The sequence below is a fragment of the Populus alba genome, chromosome 1, assembly GCF_005239225.2.
Source record: "Populus alba chromosome 1, ASM523922v2, whole genome shotgun sequence".
Taxonomy (NCBI): Eukaryota; Viridiplantae; Streptophyta; class Magnoliopsida; order Malpighiales; family Salicaceae; genus Populus; species Populus alba.
Window position 1 is genome coordinate 35,150,508 of NC_133284.1, and position 15,890 is coordinate 35,166,397.

At 33.5% G+C, this 15,890-nt stretch overlaps 2 protein-coding genes across 2 annotated transcripts; both read right to left on the reverse strand.

The window, feature by feature from the left end:
* Positions 1–1,276: 1,276 nt before the first annotated feature.
* Positions 1,277–2,655, reverse strand: LOC118055262 (uncharacterized). Its single transcript, XM_073407250.1, has 4 exons — positions 2,032–2,655; positions 1,797–1,889; positions 1,570–1,637; positions 1,277–1,454 (listed from the first exon to the last, which is right to left on the reverse strand). The coding sequence occupies exons 1-4, from the start codon at positions 2,653–2,655 to the stop codon at positions 1,277–1,279; spliced, it is 963 nt and encodes a 320-aa protein (XP_073263351.1).
* Positions 2,656–6,180: 3,525 nt separating this feature from the next.
* Positions 6,181–9,244, reverse strand: LOC118055261 (probable disease resistance protein At5g63020). Its single transcript, XM_035067102.2, has one exon. The coding sequence runs from the start codon at positions 9,047–9,049 to the stop codon at positions 6,437–6,439; it is 2,613 nt and encodes an 870-aa protein (XP_034922993.1). The 5' UTR covers positions 9,050–9,244; the 3' UTR covers positions 6,181–6,436.
* Positions 9,245–15,890: the final 6,646 nt, after the last annotated feature.

Below are 15,890 nucleotides of genomic sequence, written 5' to 3' on the forward strand. Positions count from 1 at the left end.
AATTCAATCAAACCATAAAGTTATAAGTATTGATCCAAGAATTTGATTATATCATATCTCAACTTGGGTTTAACAATTATTCCTTCTAGAATATTAGGTTAAGCATGTCAACTTAAATTACAAATATAGTTATTAAATTTAACTTGAAAGTATATAATCGAGATTATAAATTGTATGGGTTCCAAACAACATTAATTTAATAATAATAAAAAAGTCAAATAAAGTTTTAATTGTATCACAAATTCATCCATTACATCGACCAAATCTATTCTATATTAATATTTTTTCATACAAAATTAGAAGAAGAATCGGTCGGGTCTTGAGTTCACTTTGACAGCCAGGCCAGATTTAATATTAGCTGTTACAGATCAATCTAGGCTGTGGAGCCGAAATCCGTAGTGTGAATAGGTAGAGTGCAGCTTTTGTTTAGAATAGCTTGTGAAACAAAGAATAGAGCTTTGGCTAAACTTGCTTGTATTTTGCTTTTCTTTTATAGCCCAGCCACTTAAACATGGATGTGGCAGGCTTTCTCATGAATTGGATGGACGAAATGTTTTTATAGGTCAACTATGGACTGGTTTTGGTATCATTGTTATTTTTTGTTTTTAAAACTTTTTTTTGTCAAGTATTTTCATTAATTATCCTGATTTTCATCTTTTCTTTTACGTATTTCTACCACTATTCCTTATTTTATGTTTTTAAAATCTGTTTGCAAAATTCTAAACTCAATTATAATATTCAATTTACTTCTATTTTTCAATTTTGTCAATTATGTTTTTCCTAACAAAATTATACATAGTTTAATAATTGCAAACTAATAAGGTGTTTTCTAAAAAAGAGGGGAAGAAGAAGAAGAAGAAGGAATTGGTGATAGAATTTTCCTTGATGGAGAAGTCTTCAATATTCCTCCAAGTATATTCACTCCTTGATGATTACATTTAAGAAACAAATATCAGTAATTTCTACTCCAATATAATCCTCAGCCTCTTGAAACAGCATGTGACAGCTTCCTTTTATTTTCTTTTTACAAGGAAGGGGACATGCTCAAAACTAGCCATGTCAATCACACCAGGACTTGATCAACCAAGATCCACCATGTTTTTTCGAATAGAGATTCCACAACTGATAGCCCACAAAGAGCTAGAAAAACATAAGCTATCCAAAAATAGGACTTGAATTCAGAGCCTCCTTGATCCTTGGCCAAGCCTTGACCATTTTTGCAACGTATAATAGCTTTTTGTTACATATTTTCAATCATCCTGTTTTAAGCAAATGCTCATCCTTGATTCTTGCCATGGATGAAATCTGTCAAGGATCCTGGAGATGGAGATGGAAATGCGGCTGAATCAATGAGGAATGATTTTAAGTGCTTAGCAAATTCCTTGGCCTTCTCTAAATTAACTGCATGTCCTGCATTCTTAATGATCACTAGCTGAGAACTTTCTCCCACATGCCTGTAAAAGAGCAGTGCAAGAATTTAAACTGCTAGGAAATAGTTGATTGCAGGAAAAAAAGACTCAAATTTTCAGAAATTCAAATGCCAAAATCAACAAAGAGTTTTGTTTTAACCTTTTCAATCTGTGCCCCAATTCCACAGGGAAGATTTGGTCTTTCTCTCCCCATATTATTAACGTTGGCTGCTTTGCAGGACAAAAAAGAAGAAGAAAAGAAACTGTTTTAAAGATTCATTAACACATCCTTTAGCACCATTGCCTCCTATGGTGTCAAGTGTCAGAGGCTATAAATTGGCACAAAATCAAGGATTTGAACTAGATAGGTCAAGAATGGTAAGGAACCTGAGTGATCTTTGGTAGAACAGAAAGGTTTCGACCATGAAGTATGGCTTGGATCAATTCCCTCTTCTCCTTAACATAATCTGTACACATAACCTGTCAGAGAAGAAACATTGCAGACTGTAAACCGAAAGATTATCATCAATGTATCGAAGGGTAATTGTTCTTGCTTATTGGGCCTAACCTCCGAAAAAAATCCATTAAATGTAATAATTCACAGAAGGTTAGAAGGACTTGCATCAATAAAATCTGTGAGAAAGAAAGACGGTATGCCTACGGCAGGTTTGACAAACGAAAACCGCATCAACTCCCTCAATTTCTCTGCTGTCTGTGGCAACAAAATGCTGGCTGCTTCATCCAAATTTGGAACAGCAAACAAACCATTGCCCATATCCTTTTCTTCCAAGCAAACCCCAGCGCAACACAACACAACTTTTTCTATTTTCTCTTGAAACTGTGCAGCCATGCTATACCCCACAAATCCTCCATAGCTGATCCCAACAAGGTTCATTCTTTGCACCCCGTGTGCCTCCATTAGCCTCATAACGCATTGAGCCTGGAAAGACTCGGTTCTTTCAGGCCTGGATGTGTAGGACTCACCGAAGAAAAGAAGGTCCGGAACATAGACATTGAAACGTGATGTGAAGATATGGAGATGCTGGCCATATTGCCACATTGCATTGGCTCCAAAGCCATGGAGAAGCAGAAGACTGGGTTTCGATGATTTGATGATTCTTGGTACCCAACAATGCATGATGGTGCCATCTCCCAGATTTGCGGAGTGGGCACGAAGACCGGCCTTGGCGAATGAGTAGCGGTAGAACCAATCCCGGGATGCTGTAAAGCTGAAACATTTTGACATCATGTTTCTTGATATATGTATGAAAATCAGAATATATAATTATGTATGATTCTTGAATTCTTGGCTTTCAGTCCTAGCAATCTACAAAGACAAAAAACATCCGAGATTGTACCTAACAATTTTTTTTTTTTTTTTTGCACTAACAGGATCGAAAACTTTAAATCCTTTGTCTTTTGTTTCAATGGTCAAGTGACCATAAAAAAAGTTAGTAAACAGATATAATTGGAAAAGACTCTTCCCAACAATTCGGAATCAAAAAAAAAAGTGCACTACTTTTAATGATACTCACAAAAAATTTAAAAACAAATTATATATTAACCAATTGGATTAGTGATATATTAGATCATTGGTCAGAATTGCAGGTGATTAAATTTTTTAACATAAAAAATATATTTAAGCATTATTAACTTGCTTTTTAATAATTTTTTAATCATTAACTAAAATTACAATATATATTGGATAATATCTTTTTTTAATATTAATATGAAGATTTATTGGATGATATTTTTTAAAAAATATTAAGATAATGATATATTGGATCGATTCAAGTTAACCTATCAAATTTGTGACTTGAATCATGCAATTGTGATAACCCTATAAAAAGCAAATTAAAATAATTTATAAAAGTCGATTCTTAATCAGTCAATGTTAAAGGATAAAATTAAAAATAAAACGAGGACAAAAAAATTAATCAAGTTAACTCGAATTAATTTGTCAAACTCACAATATGGATAATGAGATCAGGATAACCCTATAGCATGCAAGTTAAAAAAATATATATGAAACTCAATTTTCAATTAATTTAATTTTGAAGGATAAAATTAAAAAAATATATTTAATTATAAAAAGGATAAAAAAACAACTCAAATCAACTAGGGTTAACCTGTTAAATCTATAACTTGGGTTATGAGACTAAGATAACTTTATAAAAATAAAATAAAAAAGACTACGAAGCTCTATTTCTAATAAATTCAATGTTGAATGTTAAAATCAATAAAAAAAAATTAAATACATGAGATCAAGATAACTCCATCGAATTCAAATAAAAAAAATTATGAAGTTCAATTAAAAAAAATATTAAACTAAAAAAGGATAAAAAAGTCAACATGCCAAACCCGCAATTTGAGTTATAAAATTAGAATAACCCTATAGAAAGCAAAGCAAAATATGAAGATCAAATTTTTAGCGATTCAATATTGAAAGATGAAATCATAAAAAAAAAAAGTCATTTAGAAAAAATAAGCTAAAAAAATTATCTAAGTCAACTCAAGTTAACTTACTAAACTCACAATCTATGTCATCAAAGTGAGGTAAATTTCTAAGAACAAATAAAAAATTTTATGAAGTCCCACTTCAAACTGATCTAATAATAAAGGTTGAAATCAAGAAAAAAAAAATATTAAATCTTTGAGATTGATATATAACCCAAAAGAAAGAAAATAAAAAAAATTACGAAATATAATTCCCAAAACAACTTAATATTAAAGGAAAAAATGCAAAAAAAAAAAAAAAAAAGATTGAATTGTTGAAAGGTAAAATTAAAATAAAAAATAAAAAATATATATTATAATGAATAATGTTTTGTGATTGTTGCTATGATGATTTAGCTATACCTTTTAATATTTTATTAATTATGAATATTTTATTAATTATGAAGTATAATTTCTAAAACAACTTAATATTTAAGTAAAAATTAATAAATAAATAAAAGGTTGATTGTTGAAGGGTGAAGGGTGAAGGGTGAATTGAAAAAAAAAAAAACAAAATAAAATACTAGTGTGTCTACGATAATTTAGCCACATCCTTTGATATTTTGTTAATAATTCCATGAATTGTTTCTAATGTGGTCCTTCTCCTAATTTTATTATCCCCTATTGCATCATTAGTCAAGAATGTGATTGATACCTTGGATTATGACAATGTTTATTTTTACTTTTTATTTTATAAACACTATGGTGAACGACACACCGAATGAATTTTTTAAAATGATAATGATGATAATACGAAGTTAACCCGGTAGATGATTTGACCAATATTCTTTAATGTGTGTGTGTGTGTGTTGGGGGGGGGGTATGCCTTTGACAAAACAAAAAAAAAAAGAGAGAAATATGTTGTATTTAGAAGTATTTACACCCTGTTTCTTTTGATTAGGTTCTAGCTGGTGAAGTCTTGAATGGTTGCAGTTTGAGGTGGATGGTAAGAACAGATGTGTGAAGTTTTATGATAGGCTAGCTGTTGATTGATGGAAAAAGCAATGATCCATGCTAGTTCATATTGGAGCTTAACCTGGTGAATTACATCATCAGCCCTGGAAAGGGCTTGCTTGTGTGTTGGGGAAGCGCAAGAACCTGGAGAAGATTCATTTGGACATGTGTGTTGGAGTCAGAGATTGAGATACTATAGGCTTAGCGAAAAACACTAGTAATCTTCGCGCAATTTCTCTCCGAGTTCCTTCAGATTTCTCTCTGCCACTTCTGATGAACAGTTCACTAAGATTAAGCAGATGAGAGTCCTGGCTCAGAACTGTTCAGTGCTTGATTCTGTCTGGTCCCTTATCTTCATTTACACAAAATGGAATCCTCAATTTAATTCAGATGTGCCCAATTCAGGAACTCACTTTAGACCATGTGTATTCCTTCAATGGCGTTGGCATGGAAGTTCATTGTTCAGCTCAAAATCTTGGAACCCGAGAGCTTGTCAGATGTCAAGAAATTAGATTAGCGATGCCCTCTACAGCTTGGGAGCCACTTTCCTCGTTTGTGCGTATTATGATTAAAAAAATATTAGGGAGTTTCTGGTGATGGATGGGGCCCTCTTATTAGGAGATACAAATTGGAATTCTTAGCTGTTGAAGATTGCCCTCAAATTTCTGAAAGGGGCGTTCAAGGAGCTGCAAGATATGAGTCATTCCGGCAAGACTTGTCCTGGATGTTTTGAACTTGTACTGGACTAAAAAAGAAAAGGAGTACGCATTAAATTTATTCAATCTTCAATGCATTTCTGTAAGTGATCATCATTTACAATTAGATCAAAATCCTGTTTTCAGGATCTGTTGTTGTATGATCGTTACTTCTAGCAGTTGGATTATTTGGCTGTGATTGTAAAATATGTAATCCTGTAATGGACCACCAATTTGTGGAATAGTAGCATGATCCTTGTGGATTTATTATGAAATAACATTTTGAAACTTCGATTTACTTTCATTTGAGATTTTTATCACTTGAAAGTTCGAGAACCTTTACTCTAAGCATACATGTTTTGGAATTGATAGAACTTGTTTGCAGAACTGGTCGGAAGGGCATTCCTAAACAAATGAAACTGAAACGTCTGACAAACTATTTTCCATATATGCACATCCACAATGCAGGGCATCTGTCTCCATTGTTATTCAAGGACCTGCAGTTTCAAAAACATAAGTGGTTTCCGGTTTCGTTTAATTTGTTTTCCTCAGCAGTGTTGAAGGATCTGGACATGAACTCAGTGAGCGAGGATGGTGTCAACACCAGGCTTTGAACACAAAGAAGATACTATCAAACACTCAAACAAACAATATTCAGAATTCAATGAAATACAAGTGGATAAGACTGGATTACAAACTAGGAACAAGAGAAAAAAATGGGGAGAAAACGAAGGAAGGCAGAAAAGAAATGTTACGAATTATAAAACTAATTTGCGATTCTGTGCAATATGAAGTAGCGATGAAGAAAAGCATTGTTTTTGTAGCTTCATTCTGCCATCTCCGCAGCTCTTTCTACCAGTTTTTTCTCCCTATGTAGTCATTTTACTGACCGGCTCTGCTAGTATCGAGAGGCCGCTTATCCAGAAACGGGCAGTCAACAACTCGGACATCCTTCACTGATGGTAGTGGCAGGCCATTCCAATAGAAGCTTTTTAGATTTGGCAAGGATACTAGTTCGACAGCTTTGAGTTTTGCAAATGGGTTTAGATTTTCCACCAACTCAGGAACCTCAGGCAGTTTCTCAACACTTGCTACCTCTACCAGTTTAGGGCAGTTTGATAAACTAAGAAATGTAAGGTTTTGAGCAAGTATAAGCCATGTCAAGTTACTCAATTTCAAGCAATTTTCCACATATACACTGGAGAGGCTGCGGAAGGGTCTCTCGGTTGTGGCCACTTGGGCAAGGTTGTTGATAGCTTGCATCTTTTGTAGTTCCTCTTCCCAGTCAATCTGCAACTCTTCCAAACTCCCACAATGACAAATGTGCAGAGTATCCAGATTTTTCATGTTTGCTAATGATGAAAAATTAACTAGCTTTGAATCATGGAAAAGCTCGAGGTATAGAACTCGAGTAGAACTCTGCATCCCTTGGAAGCTCGACAATCGCTCAAGAGCAGCAGCACTTCTTATGGTGACAGTCAGCATATTCAGTTTTTCCAAGCACTGCAGTTCTTCTACCAAGGATTCATCTCTTGAAAGAATACAGTCTTCAGCTGCCTGTTCAGAAGAACCACAACGGAACATTCTTAATACACGCATCATCGGGAAGCAAGATATCACTCCGTGTGGTAGTAGATAGAGCGAATGTGTATACTCCAGGTTCAAATATCTCAACTTTACCAATTCACTCAACTCTTTTGGCAACTCCTTTATGCCTGTCCGTGAAAGATTCAGATATTGTAATGAAACCAACTTCCAAACACCCCTAGGCAATCCGAGTAAGGAAATGTTATTTGACAAGTCTAGAACTGTTAGATTAGGCATAAATTGGAAGAAACCTCTGGAGATTTTATTCAAATGAATACTACCAAGAAACAAAGTTCGAAGATTGGAGCAGTTTGGTGTTTCTGAAAGATTTACTATATCATTTGCCATCAACGAAACCCTTCTGGCACCTTCCCATTTTCCAACCTCCGGAGCCTTACTTAATTGAGCTCCAGTTTGCACGAAAAATTTTTGTTGATCCCTTTCAATATCAGATGCTATCCACAAAGCCATATCGCGAATCACATCATGCATTCTCACACAATCATCTTTATCTTCCAATAAACATGCATGGAGAAGACAACCGATAACGTCATACCCCCAATTCACTACCACTTCCCTGTCATCACTTTCATCAGAAATTCCCTCACCAATCCAATAATCTATCAGATCATTTTTATTTATCAGAAAGTCCTCTGGAAAGAGACTACAGTACAGAAAACAAGTTCTTATTTTTTGTTTGGATAGATTATCATAACTAAACTTCAACAGAGGGAATACCTCATCTCCCATGCCTGAAAATTCTGAAGCTGATTTCCTTAAGACCTCGATAGCATGACGCCATTCTTGAGGTGTTTTCTTGCAGGCCATAGCCCGACCAATAGTGATGAGCGCAAGGGGCAAACCTCCACATTCACTGGCAACATCTCTTGCGAGTTTATGAATATCAGGATGACCGCAAAGAGTTTGCTCTCCTACTTTTTTCCGAAACAAATCCCAAGCATCGCCCCCTTCCAAGCAATTTACCTTCACAGTTTTGTCAGCATCCATCAGGCCGCAAATTGCTTCGGAACGAGTTGTGAAAACTACCTTGGAACCGTTGTTCGTATCAGGAAGAGGAACTCCAAGTTTTTTTAAATCAACCCTCTCCCAGATATCATCCAACAACATCACAAACCTTTTACGGCGTAAGGCATTAAATATGTCCACAGCTTTTTCGTCAAGGCTTTTATTCTTCCACAAATCATCAGAACAGCCTATAATTCTCCCTATGCTTTCTTGAACAGTGTTAAGTTTCAAATCTTTTGACACCACTACCCATATCACAATATCAAAATAATCGAGTGTCTTGAGAGACTCGTTGTTGATTCGAGTCAAGAGGGTAGTTTTTCCGACACCCCCCATTCCATATAACCCTACAATTCCCACCTGTTTTTCTTCTCTCAGGCACGTCCACACCTGATTGAATGTTGAATCCAACCCCACTGTTGGTTCACTGGGCCTTGGAACTCCTGGAGCTGCAGGAACCTTCCCAGCCACCTCTTTGAAATCTCCGTTGGCCTTTAAATCAGCCACATCCCGTAGCATCTTATCCACTTCTTTGGCAAACCTGTAGCTTGACTTGTAGTTCTTGGAACAGTAACCTCCAAGACACAGTCTTTCAATTTCTTGAGAACCTTTTCCTAGCAATTCATTAGCTTTATCTTTAGCAGCTTCTGCCCTTGAAATCCACCTTTGTACGTCGTCTCGCCGCTTCAATTGTTGCTCCTCCTCAACTTTCACTCTTCTCGTCACATCATTATGTAGATCTGTTAGTTCTTCCGCTGCAATCTTCAAATCATTGACATTTTCTTTAATCTTGGATATGTAGACAGCTTTTCTGAAAGTGAAATCCAAGCAACCAGAGAGTAATTTATCGCATGGTATAGAGATCGAGCAAAAGTTTCCCATTTATTCTTTATCAAGATTTCAGTAAAGTGAGAAATTTGTCAGGGAAAAAACATCAAAAGAGGAGGTTTCAGAAGAAGGACACAAGCCTAGTTAAGCCCTTTGTTTGGAAACAAAAATCTTACTTGTTAGATCATTTTGGCCATGGACTAGGGTTTTTCATTGACTTCCAGAATAATGCCAAAGATCATTAGTGATAAGGTTTGAGAGAACCCTACGTAGTACGTACTATGAAGGTTCCATATGGGGCCACAAGGTTGATTAATTAGAATTGTTTGGAAATAATTGTAAACAGCTTGTTAAACTTTCATTTTAGTATTTCCACTTGTACCAAAACCAAAAATAACAAATTAATAACATGTCGATGGGGTCTGTTTTATCCCGTGAGCTTGATCGCCTCGGGATAAAATCATTAATTTTATTTGACCCATCTTTTTATGAAATAAGCATAGGTAAATTATCATCGTTATTGTAAAATATTTGTAAAAAATCTTTTATTTTTTTTTTATTTAGAGACACTTTAATAATTAAATTAGAATTAATTTACAAAAAATCAACTATCCTTTTAATAAAGGTTTTTTTTATTAAAATAAAATTATCATTTTAAAAACAAAGAGAAAAATTTAAATATGATACAATCATTTTTATTTCCTCCTAGTTCCTAATTAACAATATACTAAAACGCGTAGGTAAAATACTGTAGTTAAAGTTTTTTTTTAATGAATTTTTTTTTTTTAATTTAGTTTGTTAATATGGAATTTTTTTTATTTAGTTATCATATTTTCATGACACGGATCTCGGATTTGATGGGTTAACTTGGTTTGACGAGTTAACTCAAATTTTTTTTTTTGTTTTTTCCTTTATAATCAAATTTTTTCGTTTAGTTTAGTTTGTTAATTTTTTTTCGTTTAGCCATCAATTTTTTTTCCTATTTAGTTATCAAACTTTCATGATGCGAATCTTAGGTTTGATGGGTTAACCTGATTTGAAGGGTTAACTCAGTTCCTTCAGATTTTCTTTTTCTTTTTCCTCATTAGTAACAAGCTTATGTCTTTTGTTTTTTTTTATTTTTAATTAATTTTTTTCGTTTAGTTTAGGTTGTTAATGTTCAATTTGTTTATTATTTAGTTATCAGACTTTCATGACATGGATCCTAGGTTTGATAGGTAACCTAGTTTGACGGGTTAGTCCGGTTAATTCTGGGTTAACCCGTCAAATTTTTTTTTTCTATTTAGTTATCAAACTTTCATGACACGAATCCAAGGTTTAACGGGTTAACCCAGTTAATTCAGATTTTTTCTCTTTTTCTTCATTAGTTTTTTTCTTTCAATTGGTTTTTTTTCTTTTTAATTAATTTATTTAATTATCACACTTTTATGACATGACATTATAGTCAGATCCGCATACAAGGCTATTGGGTCTGGTATATTTTTTTTAGCAGGTTTTTTTTTGTTATTTTTTACATGTTCTTTTTTTATCTTTTTTTTTTCAAAATTGATTTCTTCTTCTTTTTTTTTATTCTTTTTTCTATTTTTTTTATTTCAAAATTATCTTTTCTAATTTTTTTAAATATTAAGCTGGTTGAAAATTTAATTATGTAGTTTTTTTCTTTAAAACATTGTGGATTGCTATAATATTCTCATACATTTTTTTTTCAAATGATCTTTGTAGATTTTATTTTTTTTTTATATTAAGTTGGGTTGAGAATTTAGCTTTGTATTTAAAAAAAAAACAATATTGATTGCTACAGTGTTTTCCCTACATAGTTTTTGCTTTGCTGCAGTGTTTCCCCATATATTTTTTTAAAAAATTATCTTTATCGAATCTATTTTTTCAATATTGAGCTGACTGATAATCTAGCTTTAGCTTTTCCCATATGTTTTTTTATTTGTTTTTTTTTCCAAAATTATCATTTTTTTACATATTTTTTTTTTTTCAGAATTATTTTTGTTGATTTTATTTTTTTACTATTGAGCTAGTTGAAATTTTAGTTATTTTGTATTTTTCTTTAAAACATTGTAGCTTTCCCTACGTGATTTTTTTTCCGCTTTTGATTCCTTTTTTTTACATGTTTTTTTTTTCATTTCTTTTACCCAAAATTGATTTTTTTTTAAATAGCCTTTGTCGGTTTTTTATATATATTAAGCTGGTTGAGAACTTAACTTTGTAACTTAAAAAAAAAAAAAAAAACACTATGGATTACTATAGTGTTTCCCTTACATGATTTTTGTTTGGCTGCAGTGTTTCCCCCACATGTTTATTTCTTAAATTATCTTTGTTAAATTTATTTTTTTAATATTGAGTTACTTGAGAATTTATCTTTGGCTTTAGCTTTCTCCACGTTTTTTTATTATAATTATTATTATATTGTATTATATTATATAACTGTTTTTTTCTTTTGTTTTTTTTTTTAATTTTTTTTAATGAATTCTTTTTGTTTGATTTAGTTTGTTAATGTTAAATTTTTTGTATTTAGTTATCATATTTTCATGATACGAATCTCGGGTTTGATGGGTTAACCTGATTTGACAAATTATTTTTTTCATTTAATTTAGTTTGTTAAAATTAATTTTCTTTCTATTTAATTATCAGACTTTCATGACACGTATCCTAGGCTTGACGGATTAACTTGGTTTGATGGGTTAACCCTGTTAATTCTGGATAAACCTGTCATTTGTTTTTATATTTAGTTATCAAACTTTCATGATGCAAATCCCAGGTTTTACGGGATAACCTGGTTTAAAGGGTTAACCCAATTAATTTAATTTCTTTTTCTTTTTCTTCATTAGTTTTTTCCTTTCTGTTGATTTTTTTTCTTTGCTTTTTTTAATTAATCTATTTAATTATCACACTTTTATGACACAACCTTATAGTCAGACCCACATCCAATATTCTTCGATTCGGTGTTACAGTCAGGCTCACTTAAACTTGAGTCATGCAAGTTTAATTTTATTATTAGTATTATAAATATTACTCTTAGATCAGGCGTTGCAGTCAAACCCAAGATTCTTAGGTATAACTTTGCAGAAAAACCCAAGATTTTTATATTTTTATATTTTTTTAATATTTTTTATACAAAAAAAATAACCCGCAGCATCGCGCGGGTATCAAAGCTAGTAGCTTCTCTTTCTTGTAGGAGGAGAAAGGTTGGCATGTCACATCAAGATAAAATATTTATGATCTATAATTTTTTCAGGATAAAATATCTCTTAACTATACTTCCATTAGAATAAAATAACTCTAATTTAAGAGCTCAGCCAAAAAAAAAAAAAAGACAGAGGCTAGGTTTATTGAGCCGCCTGTCATCCCATCCCAATTAGGCTAGGTTCAGCCCAAACCAATAAATTTAATAATATTATTAAAAAATTCAACTTTTCCAAAGAGCATTTTAAAATATTTATGAGCCCCTCGCATATTTTTCCAACTATTTTGCATAATATCAAGTTGTAGACTTACACTGTAAGATATAGACTCAATATTAAAAATTACATCTTTTTATGTTTTAAAATGTAAAATGAATATTGTAACCAGTTTATGATTATTCATTATGTTTTAATAATAAAAAAAAACATAACAATTATCATGTTTGAAACGTTAGGAATTAGTTATATCTAAGTATCTTTGATCCATCAGAAGGCGTTTAGGCTTAGCACTTGGCTACGCCCAGAGACGATGGGTTTGATAACTCGTTAGACTCACAGGTATCTTGGCTCAGCGTCTAGCCGAGCCCATGAATGATGGGTCTCACAACTTGTCAAACCTACAGGCATCTAAGCTTAGTGTTTGACTGAGCCCAAGGATGATGGGTCTTAACTTTCTCATGGTCAACTCATTGAAGAGCAGTTTCAAACAGACAAACAAAAAGCAATAAATGTTGATCCATTTATAGCCCCCCAATTCTTTGTGTATTATACGCAAAGAATTTGAAAAGCCTCTACCCATAATAGGTGAGGCCTTTTTTGTCTTTCCAATAAGATTTTTTTGCTTCCTTCCTGGTACCATTGGTATCCTCAAGTCCAGGTGGCTTTTTTTCCTGGGTAAAAGGTTCATTTTGGGGAACAAAATGACAGCTAGCACTTAATATAGCACTTGAGTAGACTTCTTAAGACATGTGAAGATATGAAAATTTTTCATCCAATAATGACAATGTAAGGCTTTTTTCTTTATAATCCTGGTTGTTATTACTTTTTCCTTTACTTTACTTTTACTTCGTTTGATCTGTAAAATAGAGAAAAAAAAACTCTCATAAAAGATATTCCAAGCCATGACTTTCTTTACCCGAGAAAAACATGTATGAATCATCCTCAAAAACCTTTTAAATGATCCTTTTTTTTTCTACCAGAATTAATGGAGCCTAAAAACACTAGACCAAGTTCAAGAAAGAGAAGTGCTCCAACTCTTGACAAGGAGTTCAGGTTTCATTCAGAACATGAAAAAAATGACATGGGATATAGGTCCCTTATAGTAGGCCTCAAGGTTCGAATGGATGCTATACTAGCATTGCCCTCTGGTAGAGAGGAGAAAAGATCCTCTTATAAGGGCTTATCTGCTTCTCTTACTAAAGGTGCTCAAAAGATAGGGGTCTTGTAAGATTCTATCCCATGTCCCAGCCATAGACCCTCGAGAGAGAAGAAGGTTTCCTCGAACCTATAAGGATGACGTCCCCAACAACATATGCATTACGGATATGAAAGTCATGGATTGCTAATAACTTGGTGAGTATGTTGCTCAGATGTCTCTCCTTGATAAAAATATGAGTAAACTGACCCTAGAAACCTCATAAGGTTTTTTTTTTAAATCATTACCCCTCTTTATATGTACAAGATGAGATATTCCTTCCCTCTTCAGGGATTTGTGAGGGATGTGTTTAACTACTACCAGCTAGGTCTTCGTAAGCTCTATCACAATAGGTGGACAATCATGTCTGCTTTTGAAAACTTGTATAGAATGGTTGGGCTCAAGCCTACTATAAATGTCTACAGGAGTTGCTACTAATTGGTTGCTAGCATCAATTATAGCAACAACTTGCATTAGTTCTTCACTTTTGCTAATAGAAGCAACAATGTCATGAAGAACATGATGACCAAGAAACCTAACTCTACCAAGAACTTGAGGGGAAAGTGGCTAGCTAGTCATAATATATATTGAAATTGTCGATCGCCAGTAAGGACTGTAGCAAACCTAAGGCTGCTCCTTTTAATGAAAAACTCCTCCCCACGAGGTAAACATCAAGCCTCATTTGAGCTCAAACAAGGAGAAAAAATAAACAATATTGGATTCAACCAAAATTGACAATGAAGTTGACAAAATGGTCAAAGGATATTACTAGGTTGTTTTGCAAAGTATAGTCATCCTATCATGCTGTCTTTTTTTTTGTTTTGTTTTTTGCTTGTTTTAGAATCTAACATTCTTTTGTCTCTGTATGGTTGATAGTTGAAGGAGAAGGATAGGTGTCATGGATAGAGGTAAAGAAAGAAGGGAAAACTCTCTCTTTTAATTAAGGAATTCTCTGCCTTTATAGGTCCTAAGAAAACACCATTGAAGGGCACAACCCATGTGGAAGATGGGGGTCATGATCTTCTCTTATCCCGAGAAGAAAAAAGTCTAACCTTCTTGGTAGTGATTGTGAGTGCTGCCACTCACTTCAAGAGGAGAAGAGTTTATACTTCGTTGACCAACCATCCTCAAGCCCCACCGATAGAGGTATCAACTGCAATCTTTCCTTAGCCTCAACTTCTTACATTATCATCCAGGGAAAGGGCATCTGTGAAATCCACAAAGTTTGGCACCATAGAGTTCCAGGACATCTTTGTTAATCTAGCCTTGGCCATAATCCGTTTAATTTTTCAACTCTAATAGAAGAGAAAGGGAAATTGATGGAGGCTATTGTTAGAGGGAGAACATGCCTTGGGGTTGCTGGCCTCGAGGTTGTGACAACTCTAGAGAGGGCCTTTACAATCCCATTAAACATCTCTACAATGTCTGATGAAAACTTTTATTGCTATTTGGGGTTAACTAGCCATATAGCTTTCACTATAGGGACAAAACCTCTTGTTTTTCAGTTCTGGTAAGTAATTTATTTTCTTTAACATTATCTCTTAGTAGGTTTTTATGATGTATGCCCATTCCAGAAGGCATTGGGCAACAAAAAAAGCTATGTGATGATGGTCATGACTATAAATAGGGACAATCAAGCAACCTATTATTTCCTTCAGGAGAAAAAAAATGTTATGGAGGCTAAACTATGTCGCACGTCACCAGCGTAACATCTGTTGGTGATTTTTAGTTTGTTTGCTTAATTCGTTGAGAGTCGCCGCCTAGTATTTAATTGAGGGTTACTAGGAAACCTGAATGTACTGGTCTTGTCAGAGATTCACGGGTAAGGGACTAATTGTGGTTAGAGAAGGTATTAGCACCCCTAACGCACCCTACCTTAGGTAAGCTGCTTCGTGGCTTTGATGTGTTAAAAAAGTTTAAATTTTTTTTTCATCAGATATTAGAAATACAACTTATATGTAAGTTCATAATTCTTGACCGTGAACAAATCAAAATATTAAATTTTTCTTTATTCTTTGCAATTTTATCATAAAAAACATTCCTAAAATGAAAATACAATCATACATTTACTTTTACTATATTTTTACACATACAACCAATGTTCTAAAATAACAAAAATTCAAAATAAATTAAATTCATTTCAACAAAATTACAAAATAAACCCCAAAAAATACTAAGCCTTCTGGAATCTGCAGGAACAATGTTAAGGAAGGTTTTTGGACGCGGGAACAGTGGTGGTGCGTCTTTTCCACGTGTCGCTGCCACTAATAGGGCGTGGGTTTACATG